At 44.8% G+C, this 21,320-nt stretch overlaps 1 protein-coding gene across 2 annotated transcripts in view; it reads left to right on the top strand.

The window, feature by feature from the left end:
• Nucleotides 1–7,985: 7,985 nt before the first annotated feature.
• Nucleotides 7,986–21,320, top strand: part of LRRC52 (leucine rich repeat containing 52) — a 412,167-nt gene continuing 398,832 nt past the window's right edge. For both annotated transcript variants that reach the window (XM_063940262.1, XM_063940263.1), the window contains exon 1: nt 7,986–9,169. In XM_063940262.1, the coding sequence (XP_063796332.1) occupies nt 8,503–9,169 (667 nt within the window). In that variant the 5' untranslated portion in view covers nt 7,986–8,502. The remainder of the gene's footprint in view (nt 9,170–21,320) is intronic.

Here is a 21,320-nt window from a genome sequence, read left to right as displayed (position 1 = left end):
TTTTGCCAACAGAGGTCCATATGCTGCCCAGGGCGCCCCCCCCCCCTGCGCCCTGCACCCTTACAGTGACCGGAGTATGTGAGGTGTGTTCTGAGCAATGGCGCACAGCTGCAGTGCTGTGCGTTACCTCATGTGAAGAACTGAGTCTTCTGCCGCCGATTTTGAAGTCTTCTTGCTTCTCATACTCACCCGGCTTCTCTCTTCCGGCTCTGCGAGGGGGACGGCGGTGCGGCTCTGGGATCGGACGACGAGGGTGAGATCCTGTGTACGATCCCTCTGGAGCTAATGGTGTCCAGTAGCCTCAGAAGCAGGACCTAGCTTCAAAGAGTAGGGCTGCTTCTCTCCCCTCTGTCCCACGATGCAGGGAGTCTGTTGCCAGCAGAGCTCCCTGAAAATAAAAAACCTAACAAAATACTTTCTTACAGCAAGCTCAGGAGAGCTCACTGAACAGCACCCAGCTCGTCCGGGCACAGATTCAAACTGAGGTCTGGAGGAGGGACATAGAGGGAGGAGCCAGAGCACACCAGAATCTAAATTCTTTCTTAAAGTGCCCATGTCTCCTGCAGAGCCCGTCTATTCCCCATGGTCCTTACGGAGTCCCCAGCATCCACTAGGACGTTAGAGAAAATAATAATAATTTTATTTATACAGCATTCTTTCTCCCATAGGACTTAAAGTGCTTCTGAATAGACGCCTTAACTCCTTATTTATTATTCTTGAATCACTGGTGCACCTACTTCTTACTTTGAAATTAACATCCTCAGTGGAGAGGAGAGTAGGTGGTCCCAAGGTGATCAAGGCAGTGGCAGTAATGAGTGTGGGAGGAGCATTATACCTGGTGCAAGAGACCAGTCTGATACCTTCATCTACACGCCTTCATCATGCCCTCGCACAACTTAGCCTGCATTTGAATACCCTCTTTCCAACTAGGCAGCACCGTAACTACGTGTGTACCAGGTGTGCCTGGCACACAGCGCAATTGCCCTGAGGGCGCAACGGCCAGCGGCTTGTAATGAGTCAAATTGACTCATTACAAGCCGCCTCTGCTGTGTGCACCACGCTGGAGAAGCCGGTCCGGAGGCAGGGGAGGAGAGCAGCATTCACAGCGGCGGCGGGCAGCCAACACGGAAGGAGAGGGGACTGCAGTGGCGCCTCTACCAACTACATAGCGCTGCTGCGGCTCCAGTCCCCCTCCCACCTCCTCATCCTCCCAGCCTGCACCGAGGGATCTGCCAGCATGAGGAGCCTGACTGCCAGCGGGGATAGATGGTAAGTATCTCTCTCTCTCTCCCTCTCTCTCTATTTCTCTATCTATTCTGTCTGCCGCAATGTGTAAAAAGGAGGACTGGCTGCCGTAATGTGTAAAAAGGGGGATGCTGTCTGCAGTAATCTGTAAAAAGGGGACGCTGTCTGCCGTAATGTGTAAAAAGGGGGACGCTGTCTGCCGTAATGTGTAAAAAAGGGACGCTGTCTGTCGTAATGTGTAAAATGGGGACTCTGCCGTAATGTGTAAAAAAGGGGATGCTGTCTGCCCTAATGTGTAAAAAGGGGATGCTGTCTGCCATATTGTGTAAAAAGGGGACGCTGTCTACCATAATGTGTAAAAGGGGGACGCTGTCTGCCGTAATGTGTAAAAAGGGGGACTGTCTGCTGTAATGTGTAAAAGGGTCTCTACCTTTACTATGTGGGCTGCACATGCGTGTTAATTAATGTGTGGTAATAGGCTGCGGGGGTGATATCTTGTGGTCACTGTCCTCTGTAAACTAGTTATTTTACTCTGATCTCACAGATTAGACAGGGCATGTGACTACTCGTTTGCCTACTTTGATGTTTCGGGTAGGCTATCGGATTTATATTACCTCCTGTTGTTTTTGGGGGGTGGGGGGGGGTTATGTTTGCGGGTCGATATGATTGGCTCTTTGTTAGACATGCATGCTTATTTTGGGTGTGACCGGACCCAGGGGGTGGATGTCTATGATTTCCCCTCCTATATTTTTTCCCGGGGGGGGGGTTGGAGGCTGGAGGCTATCTCTATTTTCCCGAGGGTCATTATATTCTTGGCCCCGATCGAGGTGTGGTTGCACCAACTAAGCCCCGATTAAGGAGTGTTTGCAGTGGCCGATGGTGCAATACAGTTTGGTTTATTTTAGTTTTTCGGTATGAACACTCAGTTTTGGGATCCAGGTATGCTGCATGTTGGGGGTGGTGTACAGGGTGGGGGGAAGGGGAGGGGGATGGGGTATGTTTATTTTTTGAGCGGAAATGTATGTAGTGAAAGTACTTGGTCTACAACTGTGCAATATAAGCAATGGTGTCTGGTTACAGAATTTGTCTGTGGCGGGGCTGGCCGGCCGCGGGGCGATGCGCTGATTACACCTCTGCTGTACTATGACGGGGATTAAGGTGGTGTCGTGGAATGTGAGAGGGCTCAATGATAAAGTTAAGAGGTCTCTTGTGCTCCGACAGCTCAAACACTATGCCGCTGATATTGTTTGCCTTATGGAAACACATTTGGTAGGTAGTAAGATTCTCTCACTAAAGAGGCCCTGGGTGGGTTGGGCATATCACTCTATGCACACGTCCGCCTCACGCGGGGTCTCAGTCCTTATTAAACGGACCGTCCCTTTTGTAATGGAATCTATACAAATGGATCCCTGGGGGAGATATGTGTTTTTGAAATGTAGGTTATTTTATGTTCCTGTCCTCCTGCTGGCAGTCTATGTGCTCCCTCCATACTCTCCCGATGTACTTAAGAGGGTTGCTGGGTTCATGGCCTTATCCCCCGGGGTGTATGTTATTTGCTTGGGGGATTTCAATAATGTGCTGGACGGGGTCATGGATAGGCTATCCAGGTCTCCATCTGCTGCGGGTACTGGGGGGTCTGGGTTTGCAAATGTGGTGTCGGGATTGGGCCTGGTCGATCCATGGAGACTGAGACACCCTTCTCTTAAACAATACTCGTGTTTTTCACACTCCCATTCTTCGTTCTCTAGGATCGACCTGGCCCTCCTCTCGAATGACATGGTTCCACGCGTTGGTAACATTAGATATGAGACTAGAGGTATATCAGACCACTCCCGCTTGACCTTTAATTTAGACTTTAATTGTGATAGGGGCCAAGCTGTGTGGAAATTTAACCCATTTTGGCTCGTTCACATGGGTGACGGATCTGAAATGGTGGCTGCATGGCGGGAGTTCTTTGAGCTGAATAGTACTGACCAGTCTATTTCTAACCTATGGGACACATTTAAGGCCTTCTTACGGGGGAGTTTGATTAAACGGGTGTCTGAACTAAAAACCTTCTATAGGAAAAGGGAGGCTGAGTTGGGGGCCCGGACTGTCGCTGCAGAACTACAATACTTGCAGGATTCCTTGATCAGCTCTAAGTCGGCCTGGTTGTCGGCTCAGAGGGAATGGAGAGACTACCTAATGGAAAAGACTCAGCATAGACTCCTTTTCTCATCCCATACCTTTTACGCAACGGGGGACAGGCCGGGGACATATCTGGCCTCTCTGGCTCGGGGAGACAGACCTACTAGTGTGGTGGTAGAGATTGTGAGCGCTGACGGTGTCCACCTGACCCAGACTCCACAGATGACAGCTGAATTTGTATCCTTCTATAGTCGCTTATATGAATCTAAATTAGATTGTACCTCATCACAATTAAATAATTACTTAGACGGTGTCTGCTTCCCCACTTTGTCCGGGGAGGCTTGCGACCTTTTGGAGGCGCCCATTTCCCCAGATGAAGTTAGAGCAGCGGTTGAGGCCTCTCCTAGTGGTAAAGCCCCGGGCCTGGATGGAATACCATCTGAGGTCTATAAGCATAACTTGGATTTTTTTGTCCCCCACCTACTTGAGTTATATGGCCAGATTTTTACACAAGATTCTCTTCCCCCGTCGATGGCGGAGGCAGTGATTGTGGTTCTCCCTAAACCTGACAAGGATCCTAAGAAAGTGGAGTCCTACCGTCCTATATCCCTCCTACCCACTGACATTAAAATTTTGGCTAAGATATTGGCTGGTAGACTAAATACAGTTATATCCCACATTATACACCCGGATCAGACGGGATTTATGCCTAATAAATCGACCTCCATTAATCTCAGACGTTTGTTTACCCACCTACAAATCCCCAGGGCGGACCCTTCCTCCTCCATTGTTGTCTTGCTGGATGCCGCTAAGGCTTTTGACTCTGTGGAGTGGGAATATTTATGGGAAGTTATGCGAAGATTTGGCATCGGCCCGAAATTTATTAAATATGTCCGACTGATGTACTCCTCTCCCTCGGCAAGGGTGGCGGTCAATGGTTTCGTATCTCACTCCTTTCCCTTGTCTAGAGGCACGCGTCAGGGTTGTCCCTTGTCCCCTACCCTGTTTGCTATGGCCGTTGAACCCCTTGCATGTCTCCTGAAAACAGATACGGGTATTTATGGACTTAAAGTGGGTGCTCGGGAGGACAGAGTGGCCCTATACGCTGATGACATCCTGATGTTTGTGGATCGCTATGCTGAGTCTATGCCTAGGATCCTGGGAATTATTGATGGGTTCGGGCGATACTCTGGCTTACTGATAAACTGGGAGAAATCCTCTATCATCCCACTTAAGGGCGAAGTCCCTGCCTCCCCGTTGATGGTTCTTCCATTGAAGTGGGTGGAATCATTCAAATATTTGGGTGTTTGGGTGTCTAATGACCCTCAAAAATTCTCTCTTCTCAATATTACTCCTCAAATAGTATATCTCCGCGGCCGGGTGCAGGCGTGGGGTAAGTTGCCCTTAACAGTCACGGGGAGGGTTAATATGGTTAAAATGGTCTTCCTGCCCAAGCTTCTCTATGTCCTGCAGCAATCACCCGTCTATATTCCACAGAAGGTTTTTAAACAAATAGACGGGTTGCTTTCCTCCCTGGTGTGGGCCAGTAAACGTGCACGCTTAAAACTAGATACCATGACCAGAACACGTGAAATGGGGGGTCTGGCCCTCCCAAATTTCCGTTTCTACTACTACGCGGCGCAACTGATACATGTCTGGGAGTGGGTTAATGACCTCGATCCCCTGGCTCTGCATTCGCTGATGTTGCATCACGACTACCCGGGGGGCTCCCCATTACAGCTACTTCTCTGTGGAAATGTTAGAATGTCCACAATACCGCTTATTAAGCAAGCCATCCTGGTGTGGAAAGCGGTGCACTCGGTGATGCGGGGCCATGGCGTCGACCCTGACACCCCTCTGGATAACATATATGGGTTACCCGAACTGTGTCATCTTCAGGTCCGAGAAGTTTGGGGAAGATGGGGAGTAACATCTATGGGCCATATATATAGTGATGGGATTCTTAACTCTTTCCAACAACTTCAACACGCACACAACATTCCCTCAAGGTTCTTTTTTCAATTCCTACGGTTGAGACATGCACTGGCAGCCCAGTTCCCAAATGGCCCTCCAGTCTTAGTCGACTCCCCGGTTAAAACAATGTTGCAAACGCTAGACTCGGGACACTTAGTCTCTAGGATATATGGTTGTATCCTGCTAAAGCACCACAGTGACCCTCTCACGGCTCTTCGGGGTAGGTGGGAATCAGATGTGGGCATGCTATCGGATGATGCATGGAATACTGCCATAGGGGCCCATCGGATCTCCACTTCCTCTGTTAGATATCAGCAAATACAACTGTACATTCTACACAGGGTGTATATGACCCCGGTGAGATTAGCACATATCGGGGGTGCTCACAACTCGCAATGCCCTAGATGTGGAGCCGTGGATGCAGACTTCTGGCATTTATTGTGGGTGTGTCCTGGCGTATCTGTGTTTTGGACGGCGGTTATACGGATTTTGTGCGACACAGGTATTCCCTCCTTCGTGTGCACTCCTGCACTTTGTACACTGTTGATTGTGGACGAGGAAGCCTTAGACCCACCTAGTAGGCGATATTTTATTAACCTATGCGCTTTAGCTAGAGTCTGTATTGCCCGGCTATGGCTGGCCAGCGAGGCCCCGACATCTGGGGCGTGGATATCCTTGGTCAATGAAACAATTGCGCATGAAAAATTTGTGTTTCTGGCTAGGAAAGTGGAGAAGAAATGGTCCACAATATGGGGTAGATGGATGGATTCTAAATATTACAAAGAGAGATATAGCTAGACCCGGATTCCTCCTAGGGGGTCGGTATGGGGGGTTGTGTGGGCGGGGAGCCCCAGCGGCCGGTCTTGCCTTGCTAGGATATTGCAACAAAATGTAACAATTCTGCTGTGTGTATAAGCTTAAGGGAACGGCTATGTTTAGGATGTGTTGAGCTAAGACACTGTTGCTATGTGAATATATGCTCTATGGGCACTAATGTTTACTAAATATACTATAGACTGCATACATGTACTGCTGTCTCCACACATGTTGGGTGTGGATACTGTTTGTGTGTTGTTTGTGTGAAGTGTTAAAGCAAAATTCAAAATCTCAATAAAAAATATTGAATTTAAAAAAAAAAGGGTCTCTACCTGGTGTAGTGTGCAGCGTAATTTGAATAATGGAGACTACTGTGCACCATAGTATGAATTGTTATTATTCTGTGGCCATGCCCCTTCCCAGTGAAGCCACGCCCCTATATATTTTTCACGCTGCCCCGTATCTTGCATGGGGGGGTGCCAATGCCGTTTCTTGCACACCGCTAAAATGCCTAGTTACGGCACTGCACCTAGGGGATGTAGTTGTGTGACCGGCGGTCAGGAGACTGCCGGTCACAATACCGACTGCTACATCCTGCCAGAGGCGTCACCGGGTGTGGTGACACCCGGTGCTCGCCCCTGATCTCCTGCCGCGATTGCTGCAAAAGGGGGCGTGGCCTTGTACTTAAGGGCGTGGCTTCGCGGGGATCCCGGAATCGTCACTCTGGTGGCGTGCCCAGCATCTCCGGAGATGCTGGGCTTCCCCCAGAGCCAGTCTCCGTCCGCTGTCGGCACCTCTTCTGTGACAGGAGCCGGGTGCTGTAGGAGACTTTCTCACTGCAGCACCTGGTTCCTGTCAGTGCGGAGGAGCTGACATATGGTGTCACCCTCCTCCAGGCGTCACACCCGGGTGCGGGCCGCACCCCCAGCACCCGCCTTGTGACGCCACTGCATCCTGCCCCCTCTAAATCCTGACAGTCGGCATGCCGACTAACAGGGACTATTCCCACTCGTGGGTGTCCACGACACCCATAGGGTGGGAATAGAACCTGTGGCGAGCACAGCTCACCACCGAGCCCACAAGGGCCTTCGTTACGCTCACCCCCGCTGGCATTCTACTCCCTGGGATCCCGGCATCGGTATGGTGATCGTTGGGATCCCAAGCCATACCCAACCCCCACCTAGTTATGCCCATTCAGCTACAAGTGGAGTTGTGTCTGTGCTAAACAAGACTCACTTGCCCGCACGTGTGTGCTCGGCTACAGAGCATGTGTATTGCAAGAAATAATCTCTCATTGTGTCTGATTTTGCATTGTTTGCCGGCTATATGAGTATATGTGTGTACAGAAACTTCCTGTGTCATCTTGTGTTGTAAAGCCATATCTTCAGAGCATTTACATACAGTACAGTGCTGCTATTTTGTAAATGTATGAATAAATTAGCAAATAAATATACAAAAATCCATTTATGTGTATAAATATAAATGTGTACCGTGTGTATTGTTAATTATGCCAAACATGCTCATTTACATATCTTTCTAGTTTATTAATACAGTTAATAAAAATTGTAACACATGCACTTTATTTTTATAAATGAAAAACTAAATAAATATGAAAAAAAATTACTGTAAGTCATCATTACACAGCACAAAATAACAAACACAGCAGCATGAATTACACATAAAAGATGCAGATGTGTCCACAGACACTGTTGCTCAAATCGCACCAAATCAACCCATTTGTATATTAGATGCAAGAAGAGAAATATACCAAACACTTGTGAGACTCCATCTTTTTTTATGCTTGTGCAAGAAACAGATCTTTACTATTAAAATGTACAATGTCTGAAGGTCTTTGCTCATGTCTGCAAGTGCTCCGCCAACACACATATTCCAGTAGTCAGCTCAGCTGCTTGGGCTGTTCTGCCTGAGTAATGAGCAATGAGCAGGAGCAGAGCTGCCTTGGAACAGCTGCTGACGTCACAAAGGTGTCGACTGGCAACAAGCAGTGTGACTGTGGGAGATGTGTCCTCTTCTGTGTCCGAGCCAGCTATGTCACCATCCGCTTCACTTTCAAGTTCAAAGAGGCTTTGTGGAAACAGCAGCACTTTCACAGCCAGGCGGGGAAATGGGCTGTCAATGTAACCTCAAGAATGAGAGCAACATGACACTCTGAATAAGAGAACAGAGAATAGTTACAATAGACATCAATACACATGGTAAGGGAAGTGTGCATGTTGCTTGACATGACTGCAGCCTTACTATCCATCGCTGTCATAGGGGACTGCTCAAATAGAGCTGACCCCTGCTCAGCCAGTTGCTGTGTTGTTCCACTACTTATTTATGTGCAGAGGATGCACCATGTTCAAGGATAAAAAAAGAAATCCCAATCAGAGTTTCCTGTGTGCTGGTCAGAAATTTCTCTTTGTTATTCTAGGGGTTGGTCTGCTGGAGGGTGGCAAATGCTGCCCAAAGGAATGCAGCTGTAAGCATTTATTAGTAAATTGCACTGATGGACAGCTTGAAGAATTTCCCACTGGTATACCAATGGATACCAGACAGTTGATCTTAACTCGCAACAACCTGACTTACCTGCCATCAGTTGAGCTCAACATTTTAATTGACTTAGTGTACCTGGATTGCAGCCACAATTTTCTGGGAGATTCCCTGGAAGCCACCTTTATTGCTATGCCATTAGTTTACTTGGACCTTAGTCACAACAACATTTCCAAGATCACTTCAGCCACTTTCTATCTTTTGACAACTCTGGTTGTATTAAAGTTATCAGACAATCCCATCTTGGAGGAAATTGAGAAAGACGCATTTGCCAACAACACTGGTCTCCGACAGTTGGATCTTAGCCGAACAGCACTAACTTACTTGGATGTTACTACAGTCAGCGAACTGCCTAGTCTACGTACACTAGGCCTCAGCTCCAACCCCTGGCACTGCTATTGCCCTATGAAAGACTTCCTCAAGTGGGTGACGGAAAGTGACATTTACTTCACAGGTGAGCCAGTTGGTAAAGGTAACTGAGCTATTTCTAACGTTTGCACATTTTCTGATATATATATATATATATATATATATATATATACATATAAATAAATATATATATATATATATATGCATATAAATAAATATATATATATATATATATATTACCATAAATAAGATAATTTAAAAGAAAATAATTTTTGCTGCCGGTGATATGTCATAAAACTAAACACCTGAATCTCCTGAATGGAGATTAACAAGGTCATAACTTACATATTGAGAATAACTATATTGCTTCTGTAAAATAAAACTTATATTTGGTGAGCATGATGTCACCTGTGTCATGATGGAATGCATATCTGTAAGTGAAGAAGGCAGTGATACCTTGATGTAATGCTTATTTCGAAGAAGCAGGGTATTTTTCAAACTATAATTGTGCAAATAATGATTTATGTATGACATGCCCTCCAACTGTACCTTTTTGGCAGGTACAGTACCTTTTTTTATGGTCTGTACCAATTTTTGGCTCTCCAAACTTCCATTGAAAGTATAGGAAAAGGGGTGTGACCACGCCCCCTTTACACGTGACCACGCTCCCTTGTCTAATTTGTACCGATTTTTACGTGTAAAATGTTGGAGGGTATGGTATGATATGATAAGCCCACATACAGTAGTTATAGTACTCATAGTTGATAAAGTGCCAACCAATCAGCTCCTAACTGCCATCTTACAGGATGTGTTTGAAAAATAACAGGAGCTGATTAGTTGGTACTTTATCACTGTGCTATTTATCACTTTCCAAGGCTTGATAAATCTGGGCCATATTATTTGGCACATTGAAGAACTGCATTGTGGGTGAATTTTTATAAAAATCAAGTTAATCCTCCTAAAACACCTTCTGCAATACACATTTTACAGTTATCAATAGAGATAAGCGGTCCGATTTTGCTGAAAACCGAACACACCAGAACTTTGAGTTTTGAAATAGTAACAAGTTCTGGTTTGGGTCTTCCCATCAAGTTTGCTCTTGGATCACAAAAATGGTTCTCACATTTTCTGAATAGCATGTAAGGCCCTCCCTGATGACTTCAGGTGCTATTTCACACAGGAGTATATGGAGAGGGTGCGGGCTGTAGTTCTCGCTGCAGTGCTACAGTACATTCTAGCATCCACGTTACATGATTTTAACTGTTTTTATTATTCAACGCCAAAACATTTCAGTGTGGTTTTGCCAAAACCAAAACACGGGGGTCTGTGCACATCTCTAGTTATCAGTGCCCCAAAGTTACCATTAAAGAAGTGACCCAAATAGCATATTGATGGAATAGCACATTTCACAGGACCAATTCCATGATTCTTATTAGGCTAGAAGGAGCATAACAGCAATGTACAGTAAATAATGCAGTACAGGTCTGTCAGGTGAATTTATGTCTCTGGATTTCAACAGTTCTTGATCCTTGGTTGACTGTAGTTGGAAACTATATTTTTTTGTATTGGGGTTCTTAAGTTTCTCCAATATCGACCTTCCTTCTAAAAACGCAATGTGGCTGATGCTGAGTGGTGTATTTGCCTATTGCCTAGTGAAAAATACACAAATTTGTACTGTTCATGTACGTACGCATATTTGTTAGATGCGCCTCCTTAGATAGACGGAGTGTTGAGAGTACAGGTGTGCAAATGTGTACTGAGTGCAGTATTTGCGTAATTGCAGACCCGCATGGAAATGCACATATTCCTATAGATGTGTCTTTATTTACCCATCGTTTGTGGGGTACATGGCAAGATAGATCATAGCTGCACCATGGGTAGCAACTTTCAAACTATTTTACCTAAATCATTCGAATTCATATTTGTACACAAACTCATGTTGTGCGAAGTGGAGATGGCGCCAGGCACCGTCCTTTATAACAGGGGGCGGGGGGGGGGGGGGGGGCGTGTTGTCTCCATTTTGAAGGCGTGATGGGTCCAGGGTCTGAGTAGTTGGATGCAGACTTCCAAGATAAGGGTGTCTGGATCCTAAGCTAGAACCGTTACGAATTGTGACCGATGATCGCGATGGTGATCCGAGGCTGCGTCCTCAGATGCAGCTCTTAGATCCTCGCTAATGAAAACAGGTGCCTATCTCGTACAGACGCCTCCTGCTGCATTTTCATTTTATGACATCGCCCAAACTTTCCTTTTAGCACCACAGCATACAACATGATGGTAATGTACTGGGTGCTTAGGATTAGTTCTTTAATTGAAATTGTAAATTCACACATTGAGCACGATGCTGCGTGATGGGATGTATGACATGGCTCATATCAGCCCCAGATCTCATGCCTTTTTCCAGTGCTATAACTAGTGGTCTGGGTGCCACTGGCAAAATGAGTGATTCCCCCCCCCACCCCAAAAAAAATTGTGATGTTCAGTGTCCGTGTACTTTGTGCTTTGTGTCACATTTTCAGTGTGAAGCAGATGCAACAATATATATTGTACAACTTAGTAGCATTTTATAAATGTTAATAAATAAATATCAGTACCACTTGGTGAAAATACACACTGATGATGGCCGTCAGAACTAGTTACCCGCTTGCCGATGCACTGTACCTCTGAGCTGATCGCTGCCCCATTCGTTAATTGTTCTTATAGTATATGATATTGTGCCAATATTTTTAGAATACATTTTTTGCAACTTTAATTAGAACATAAAATTCAGATTTTTTTTTTAAACCATTTGGCTAAATGGAAGAATGTGAGTTTTGTAAATGTGCAAGTTTAGCGCTAAAATCGCATTTTGCCACACATGCACCTCTAGTAGGGTGCAAGAACATGCAAACTCACATTTCCAACATTCCCACAACTCGCCATGGCCAAACTCTCATCCAGTTGCTTTCCCATGGAAAACATACAACTCGGCCAATGTAATAACGTGCACCCAAAAACTCATTAAAAAAAAAATTCAGCCAGCTTTTGATAGGTGAGTTTGACATAAGCATACACAGATCAGTGAGATTTAGGCATGTATCTGTGTGTAAAAGTTAGGAAAAAAATTAAAAACAGAAAAAAAATTTGTGGGGTCCCTGCCCAAAAGCATAACCAGCCCTGGGCTCTTTGAGCTGGTCCTAGTACTAAAAATATAGGGAATAAAATGTGTGTAGTTCCCCTGTATTTTAAGAACCAGCAACGGGCTCTTGGACCGGACATGGTTCTAAAAACAACAGGGTACAAAATGAGTAAGGGTCCCCTGTATTTTTAGAACCAGCGCCAGGCTCCACTAGCAGGAGGATAATGCAACAGCCAGGGGACACACTTGACGGGCTCCCGTGGCTGAAGCATTAACCCCCCCCCCCCTTCATAACTAGCCTACCCATGCTGGCGTCATGAGAGGCAGAAAAAGATGACCCACCACTCATAAATAAAGGCCAAGGCCTGAGCCTTTCCTTGCCACTTCATGTGGTACAATTGTATGCTTTCTGCAGCAAACTTTAATTTTATTACAGTTGTTTTATTCTTTTCCACTGTAAAATATATTGCTTATTTTCATTTTAGATGCGCTAACTTAAATACTCTATTGACTTTAGTAGATGATATTGAAGGTCTAGTATCATCATGACTGGTGGCACTGGCAGAAGCTGCAGAGCTACTATTTGGTTGCTGCTCCTGCTCTTCTCTAAATGATCGTTAATCCATATCAACAAACACACAGAAGTAGTACAAACAATAGAAAAAATTATATTTTTTGTTTACTGCTTTTTAAAAAAATAAAAACAACAGCTCACACTGTGGGGTATCACAGCGCTTATACGTAGGCAAACAAATGCAGTGGGGTACAATAGACATAAGAAGTAGTGCAAATAATATATATTTTGTTGACTTTTTTTCGCAAATGACAGATCACACTGTGAGGTATCACAGAATTTATATGTATGTGAACAAACACAGTGGGGTACAATACACAGAGGTAGTGCAAACAATAAACCAATATACTGGTATATTTTTTTACTACTTTTTTCCCCGCAAATATTAGCTCACACTGTGTGATATCACAGCGCTTATAAGTTTGTGAACAAATGCAGTGGGGTACAATACACAGAAGTGGTGCAAATAATAGAACAATATATATTTTTGACTACTTTCTTTCTGAAATGACAGCTCACACTGCGAGATGTCATTTGCGCTTATATGCAAACAAATGCAGCAGGGTACAATACCTATAAAAAGTAGCGCAAATAATAGAACAATATATTTTTTACTATTTTGTTTTTGCAAATGACGTCTCACACTGTGAGGTATCACAGCGCTTATATGTATGTGAACAAAAACAATGGGGCTCAGCACACACAAACAAACATTTTTTACTTTTTTCCATTGACTGGAGTGGATGGACAGTGGAAACAGAACAACATAGCAGCAACCACAGAGTGGAGTGTAAGGAAACAGTACAATGGAGACAGCACAGTCCAGCATCCAGCACAGCAGTGCGGACAGTGAGAAATGGCGCAGTGTCACTGCTGTGGGATCTTATATAGAATCCAAAATTAGAGAGAATCTGATGTGGGATGATTATTATTATTTATTTATTTACAGTTTCTTATATAGCACAGCATAACCATTGCGCTTTACAACTGGAAACAACAGTGATACTACAAACTGGGTAATTAAAGATAGACATAGAGGCAGGAGGGCCCTGCTTGCAAGCTTGCAATCTATAGGGAAATAGGAAGGAAACACAATGATTGGCGCTATCTATAGTGTAGCGGTCCCACCAGATTGCAAAGACAGCCCTGATGGGATAGAAAAATAGAATTTGATGGCAGATAATTGATGGCAGTTGGCCCATCTAATCTGCCCTTTTTTTTACCTCAACCTTATATGATCCTTATTTCTTTGTAAGGATATCCTTAAGTCTATCCCATACTTGTTTAAATTGCTCTACTGTTTTAGCCTCTACTTCCTCTGATGGGAGGCTATTCCACTTGTCCACCACCATTTCTGTGAAGTATTTTTTTTCCTCAAATTTCCCCTGAACCTACCTCAATCCAGTTTAAGTGAATGTCCTCGTGTTCTAATAGTTTTCTTCATTTGAAGAATGTTTCCCTCCTGTACCTTGGTATATTTGAAAGGTTCTATTATGTTCCCCCTTTTCCTTCTCTGCTCAAAACTATACATGTTAAGATATTTTAGTCTTGACTCTTTCTAAGTAAATTTTGTGATGTAGGCCATGCACCATTTTTGTTGCTCTTCTTTGTACAATCTCTAATGTATTAATATCCTTCTGAAGATATGGCCTCCACAATTGAACACAGTATTCTAGATTAGGTTGTATACAGTGGCATTATTACTTCTTTCATTCTGCTACTGATTCTTCTGCCTATGCAACCAAGCATTTGACTAGCCTTCCTCGTTGTTTTGTTGCTTACCTGCCTTTAAGTCACATTAAATAGTGAGTCCTAGATCCCTTTCCTCCTCAGTAGTTTCCAATATAGTGCCATTAATGCTATATTTAGCCTTTGTATTTTTGAGACCCAAGTGCATGATTTTGCATTTTTGGCATTAAACTGTAATTTCCACGCTCTTGGCCATTCCTATAGACTACTTAGATCATCAATCATTTGTTTTATCCTTCCTGATGTGTCTACACTGTATGTGTCATCTGCAAAAAGGCATACTTTCCCTTTAATGCCATTTGCAATGTCACCAATAACAATATTAAAAAGCACTGGTCCAAGTACAGATCCCTGAGGTACTCCACTGGTAACATTTCCCTCCTGTGAATGCACTCCATTTACTACAACTTTCTGTTTTCTATCCTGCAACCAAGATCTTATCCATTTAACCATTTTAGTATCCAATCCCATGCTTTCAAGTTTATTTAGCAGTCTGCAATGTGGGACAGTGTCAAAAGCCTTACTAAAGTGTAGATGAGCTATATCTACTGCTCACTTTTATCTATTACTTTAGTTACACAGTCAAAAATTTCAATAAGGTATGTGTGACATGATCTCCGCCCAGTGAATCCATGATGTTTGGATTCTGTAAATTGCTGGATTTGAGATAATCTACAACTCTTTCCATCAATTTCTCTACTACTGATGTAAGGCTCACTTGGAAGTTGCTTGCCTCTACCTTGCTTCCATTTTTGTGCAGTGGGACTACATTCGCTCTTTCCCAGTCCTCTGGATTTACTCCTGTAGCTAGTGACTGGTTGAATAATTCTGTTACTGGTGCTGCCAGCACCCCTTTAAGTTCTTTTATTATCCTGGTATGTATCCAGTCTGGCCCCATTAATTTATCCACTTTCCACTTTGAGAGTTCTGTTAGGACCTTCTCCTCTGTAAATGTACCATATATACTCGAGTATAAGTCGACCCGAATATAAGCCGAGGCACCTAATTTTACCACAAAACCTGGGAAAACTTATTGACTCGAGCATAAGCCTAGGGTGGGAAATGCAGCTCTAGCCGTACACAGCCCTCAGTGCCAGATATGCCCTCATACTGCCAGATATGCCCCCACAGTGCCAGATATGCCCTCATACTGCCAGATATGCCCCACAGTGCCTGATGTGCCAGATATGCCCTCATGCTGCCAGATATGCCCCACAGTGCCAGATATGCCCTCATGCTGCCAGATATGCCCCACAGTGCCAGATATGCCCTCATACTGCCAGATATGCCCCCACAGTGCCAGATATGCCTTCATACTGCCAGATATGCCCCACAGTGCCTGATGTGCCAGATATGCCCTCATGCTGCCAGATATGCCCCACAGTGCCAGATATGCCCTCATGCTGCCAGATATGCCCCACAGTGCCTGATGTGCCCTCATGCTGCCAGATATGCCCCACAGTGCCAGATGTGCCAGATATGCCCCCACAGTGCCAGATATGCCCCACAATGCCTGATGTACGAGATATGCCCTCATGCTGCCAAATATGCCCCACAGTGCCTGATGTGCCAGATATGCCCTCATGCTGCCAGATATGCCCCCTCATAGTGCCAGATATGCCCCCTTATAGTGCCAGATAAGTCCCCTCAGTGCCACATATGTCATCCCGCCCCCAAGTGCCAAATATGCTTCCCCAGTGCCTGTTACTTACCCTCCGTCGATCCCACGCTGTCTGCTGAAGGAGGGACACAGAGCGCACGGAGCGCACAGCGCGTGCCTCTCCTGTGTCCCTCCTGCATCTCCGGCGGCCGCGGCGGGTCTATTAAAGGAAGTGCCGGTTCGTGAGCCAATCAGAGCTCACAAACGGGTACTTCCTTTAATAGACCCGCCGCTGCCGCCGGTGATGCAGGAGGGAAACAGGAGAGGTGCGCGCTGTGCTCTCAGTGTCCCTCCGTGTCCCTCTGTCACACTGCTCTCCCTGTCACACTGCTCTCCCTGCACTGACTCGAGTATAAGCCGAGGGGGGGTTTTCAGCACAAAAAAAAGTGCTGAAAAGCCGGCTTGTACTCGAGTATATACGCGTCGGTACTTGTTTCATTTTTCTGAATATCCCTGCAACTTAACTGTGGCCCCTTCCCCTCTCTTTCAGTAGTGAATACTGAGCAAAAATAATTATTAAGATGATCTGCTATTACATTGTCTCCATCAATAAAACTCCCAGTCTGTCTTTAGTCTTATTATTCTGCCTTTTGTTTTTCTCCTTTTGCTTATATACCTAAAAAAGTTTTTTCCTCCTTTACCCACTGACTGGGCTATTTGATTACCTTCTTAGTCTCCCTCTGACTCCATCTTAGTCTCAATATTTCTTGTCTTCAATATTTTATGTCTGCTAATATTTCCTAAAAGCCATCTTTTTTAGCTTTCACAATACTTGCTACTTCTTTCACGAATCACACTGGCTTCATTTTTCTTTTGTTTTTTCCTAACACCTTTGATACAAAGGTCTGTTGCCTTTAATATTGCACTTTTTAAGGTTTCCCACCTCTCCTGCACTTCTTCCAAGTTCCTCCATCCTGCCAAAGAATCACTTACAGTTGTCCCCTTCCCTACAAAATCAGCCTTCCTAAAATATAACACCTATGTTTTTGTATGGGATGAGTCAGTCTCTGATCATCAAACCATTCTGTTTGATGATCACTGAATCCCAGGTTTTCACCCACTTTTGTGTCAGATATTCTGTCTCCATTTGTAAGTATTAAGTCTAATATTGCTTCTTTCTGAGTGGGCTGGCTCGCCAATTGGTGGAGGGATGCTCCCTGCAAGGAATTCAAAATGTCTCTACTTCTAGTGGAACCAGCAATTAGATATGAATGCTTTGACGGTTATGTGGGCGGTGCAGGAATTTGATAGGCTTGCCAGAAGAGGTAAGTTTTCAGGGAATGCTTGCAAGTTTGGAAGCTAGAAGAGAGTCTAATTGTGCATGGGAGGACATTCCATAGATGAGGTGCTACCTGAAGAAGGTCCTGCAATTGTGAATGGGAGCGAGTAATCTGTGTAGATGAGAGATAAGATTTTCTGCAGAGTTGAGAGGTCGAGTTGGGAGATATTTTGAGATAATCGAAGAGATATATATATATGTTAGTGCAGTTTGGTTAATAGCTGTATATGTGAGTAGAAGTATTTTATATTGAATATGGTAGAATATGGGCAACCAATGAAGGGGTCTGACAGAGCGGATCAACAGAAACTGAGCATCTTGCTAGGAAGACCAGCCTCGCAGCTGCATTCAATATGGATTATAGTTGTGAGAGTCTTTTCTTGTGAAGACCAGTAAAGAGACTATTACATGGGCCCAATGGGTGCAATTTCCAGTTAGGCTGGGTACACACCTGGCTGATGTAATGCTAAGATTTGTAAGGTTTATGCTCAAAAAATCTTGTGCAATATGTATACACACATCGTCTGCTTGATATGTCTGACAGTAGACCTATTTCAATATGTCCACCCACTTGTTGAGTTCAATGGCTTGTGCAGTCAACCATAGATACAGGCAGATGCACCAATATATTGCCATGATATATTGGCATCATCTGTGTTGAAGGTCTGACCTGATATGTCTGTGAATGACGTAGTTCACAGGCATATCGTTTGTAAACACAACAGATGCACTATGCGACTTGGTATTCGTCAACTGTAGAACAACATATTGCATAGTGTGGACCCAGCCTTACACTTCATGCCATGCACACTGATCCATGTTTTCCATTGATGAGAGCTAACAAGATGTTTATTTGGCCATATCCATGTTAATATGTCAACTGTTTAGGAGACTTGAGATGTGCGCAGACTCCTGTGTTTTGATTTTGGTTCTAAATCATCGTGTTTTGGTTTTGGCTTTGTCAAAACTATCCTCAAGTGTTTTAGTTTTGGTTTTGGATCTGAATTTCTTTAGAAATGTATAAAAGCAGCTAAAATTATGTAACTTGGATGTTGGATGTTTGTATGTAGTATTGCAGCATGAACTACAGCCCACATACTCTCCATGTACTCTCCTGTGTGAAATGGCTCCTGAAATCAACATTAGGGTTAGTCAGCAGAAGAAGGGGTTAGTTTTAGGCAATGTCTGGATTATTTTTCCTGATTAGGTTAATATATACTGTATGTAAAACATTTGAGAGAGAGACAGAATTTGATTTAACTGTTCCACTTAATACAATGTAATTTTACAATAATTGCTACAGCTATAGGCAGACATGTAGAATAAACCATGCTCCTTCCAATCCTGGCTAATAGCAAAATATATACGAATACACATCATATAATAAACATGTGATCAGGGGTTAAAGTGAGCCAGAACGGGGTGGAACTGCGTTCCGTCAGTTCCATTTGGAGACAGAACCAGTTCCGCCTCCTCTGGCCCACCTAAACCAGAATGTCAGCCGGCGCGCAGGGAGATGCTGGCCGCCCACTGAAATTTTGTTACCAGCGAGTGCGTAGCTCCTTCCACACAACATCAACCGGAAGCAGGAGCTCACTCCTGAGCTCCGGCTTCCGTCTCTGGCAGTGTGCACTCATGACGTCTCACCCATAGTTCCGACTTCCAAGAAGCGGGCGTCCGGAAGGACGGCAGGAGTCAGACGCAGGAGCAGGGCTTAAGGTAAGTATTGTGTTTATTTTTTTTTGTGTGTGTGTAAGCAGCACTACTACAGGGGGCATAACTACTGGGGGCATAACTACAGGGGGCATAACTACTGGGGCAATACTACATGGGGGCATAACTACATGGAGGCATAACTACAGGGGCAGTACTACTATGGGTATAACTACTGGGAGCATAACTACTGGAGCAATACTACATGGGAGCATAACTCCACGGGGTCATAACTACGGAAGCATTACTATTGGGGGCAATACTACACGGTGCATTACCACTGGGGGCATTACTACTGGGTGCCCTACCACTGGGGGCACTACTACTGGAGGCAATACTACACAGGGGCAATACTACAGAGGGGCACTATCACTGGGGGCAATACTACACGGGGGCATTACCACCGAGGGCATTACTACTGGAGGCAATACACTACTGGAGCGACTGCATAACGGGCACCAGTACTAGGGGCTCTACATAAGAGGCACTACCACTGTGGACACTAGCTCTACAGTGGGCATTGCATAAGGGGCACTATTATGTGTATTAGGGGTGCTACTACTGTGGGCTTTGTGCATAAGGGGTACTAATGTGTGTAAGAAGCACTAATGTGTGTCATAACATGAATACGGGACGTTACTATGTGGTGTGCTACTGTGTAACGTAGTTTGAATTGGGGATACTATTGTGTGACCACACCCCTTTCTTTTTGAGACAACGCCCCTGCACACGCACTTCCTTTGATTACACTGGCACTGGCGGGTGGATGAGTTCCACCACCTTTTTAGGACCACTTTAAGCATGGCATATGGGCCCTCATTCCGAGTTGTTCGTTCGCTAGCTGCTTTTAGCAGCAATGCAAACGTTAAGCCACCGCCCTCTGGGAGTGTATCTAAGCTTAGCAGAAGTGCGAACAAAAGGATCGCAGCGCTGCAACAAAATAAAACTGTGCAGTTTTAGAGTAGCTGCAGACCTACTCCTACCTTGCGATCACTTCAGACTATTTAGTTCCTGTTTTGATGTCACAAACACGTCCTGCGTTCGCCCAGCCACGCCTACGTTTTTCCAGCCACTCCTGCATTTTTATCTGGCAAGCCTGCGTTTTTTCACACACTCCCCGAAAACGGTCAGTTACCAGAAACACCCACTTCCTGTCAATCACTCTGCGGCCAGCAGTGCGACTGAAAAGCGTCGCTAGCGCTTGTGTAAAACTATATCAGCTCTTGTGAAAGTACGTAGTGCGTGCGCAGTGCGCACCATACGCATGCACAGAAGTGACGATTTTTAGCCTGATCGCTGCGCTGCGAACAACGGCAGCTAGCGGTCAACTCGGAATGCGGGCCATGATTCTAACAAATGAATGTACTCCTGAGAATAATATCTGTATAAATTGTGAGTTCAACTTCTGATGTCATTGAATACAGTCAGTTAATTCTGAAGTCATTTAATATACTCACTGAATTCTGATCTCAGGACAAGAGTGTTCATTAGGAAAACGTGTCTTATAAGGAATAATTCAACTCCCCCTATAAATTATTATACATAAGGAGAAATATGTAATAGCCTGGGAAGTTCTGTGAGTATGCCCGTATTTTTAAATTGGCAATAATTTACATGGCAAAACCACGTCGGTTTGCCTTATAAATGATTGCCGCTTTAAAAATACAGGCATACTCACTGAACTTCCCGCACAGTCTGCAACTTTGCAGGCTATTACATCAGGGTTGCCTACCCTCCCACATTCAGAGGAAGGTTCCCGTTTTTTAAGTGAGACTCCCGCTCCGGGTCCTCTCAGTTTTTCAGTGCTTCTCTGCAAAAAAAAGAAAATAAGAAAAAAATACAGCATGCGTAAGTCTGGAGTGCCGGGGGCGGGGCCTGCATGCAATGTCATTACAGGTTATTTAAATTCCGGCCACCGCGGGGTTGTGGGTAGCGGTGGCTGGCTAGAGGGGAGAGGCGTTGCTGAGTGTCAGTGTCACCAGCGGCAGGTGGCAGTGTCACCAGCAGCAGGTGGCAGTGTCACCAGTGGCGGCAGATGCAGCAGCCGTGCCATTGTAAAGTATTATGGTGTTTGTGTACTGGGTGTAATATGAGGGAGGGCTGTATATATTATAATATGGTGCTTGTGTACTGGGTGTAATAT

The sequence above is a fragment of the Pseudophryne corroboree genome, chromosome 9 (genome assembly GCF_028390025.1).
Source record: "Pseudophryne corroboree isolate aPseCor3 chromosome 9, aPseCor3.hap2, whole genome shotgun sequence".
Lineage (NCBI taxonomy): Eukaryota > Metazoa > Chordata > Amphibia > Anura > Myobatrachidae > Pseudophryne > Pseudophryne corroboree.
Note: the sequence above shows the minus strand (reverse complement) of the source record. Positions and strands in the feature narration are given on the sequence as shown.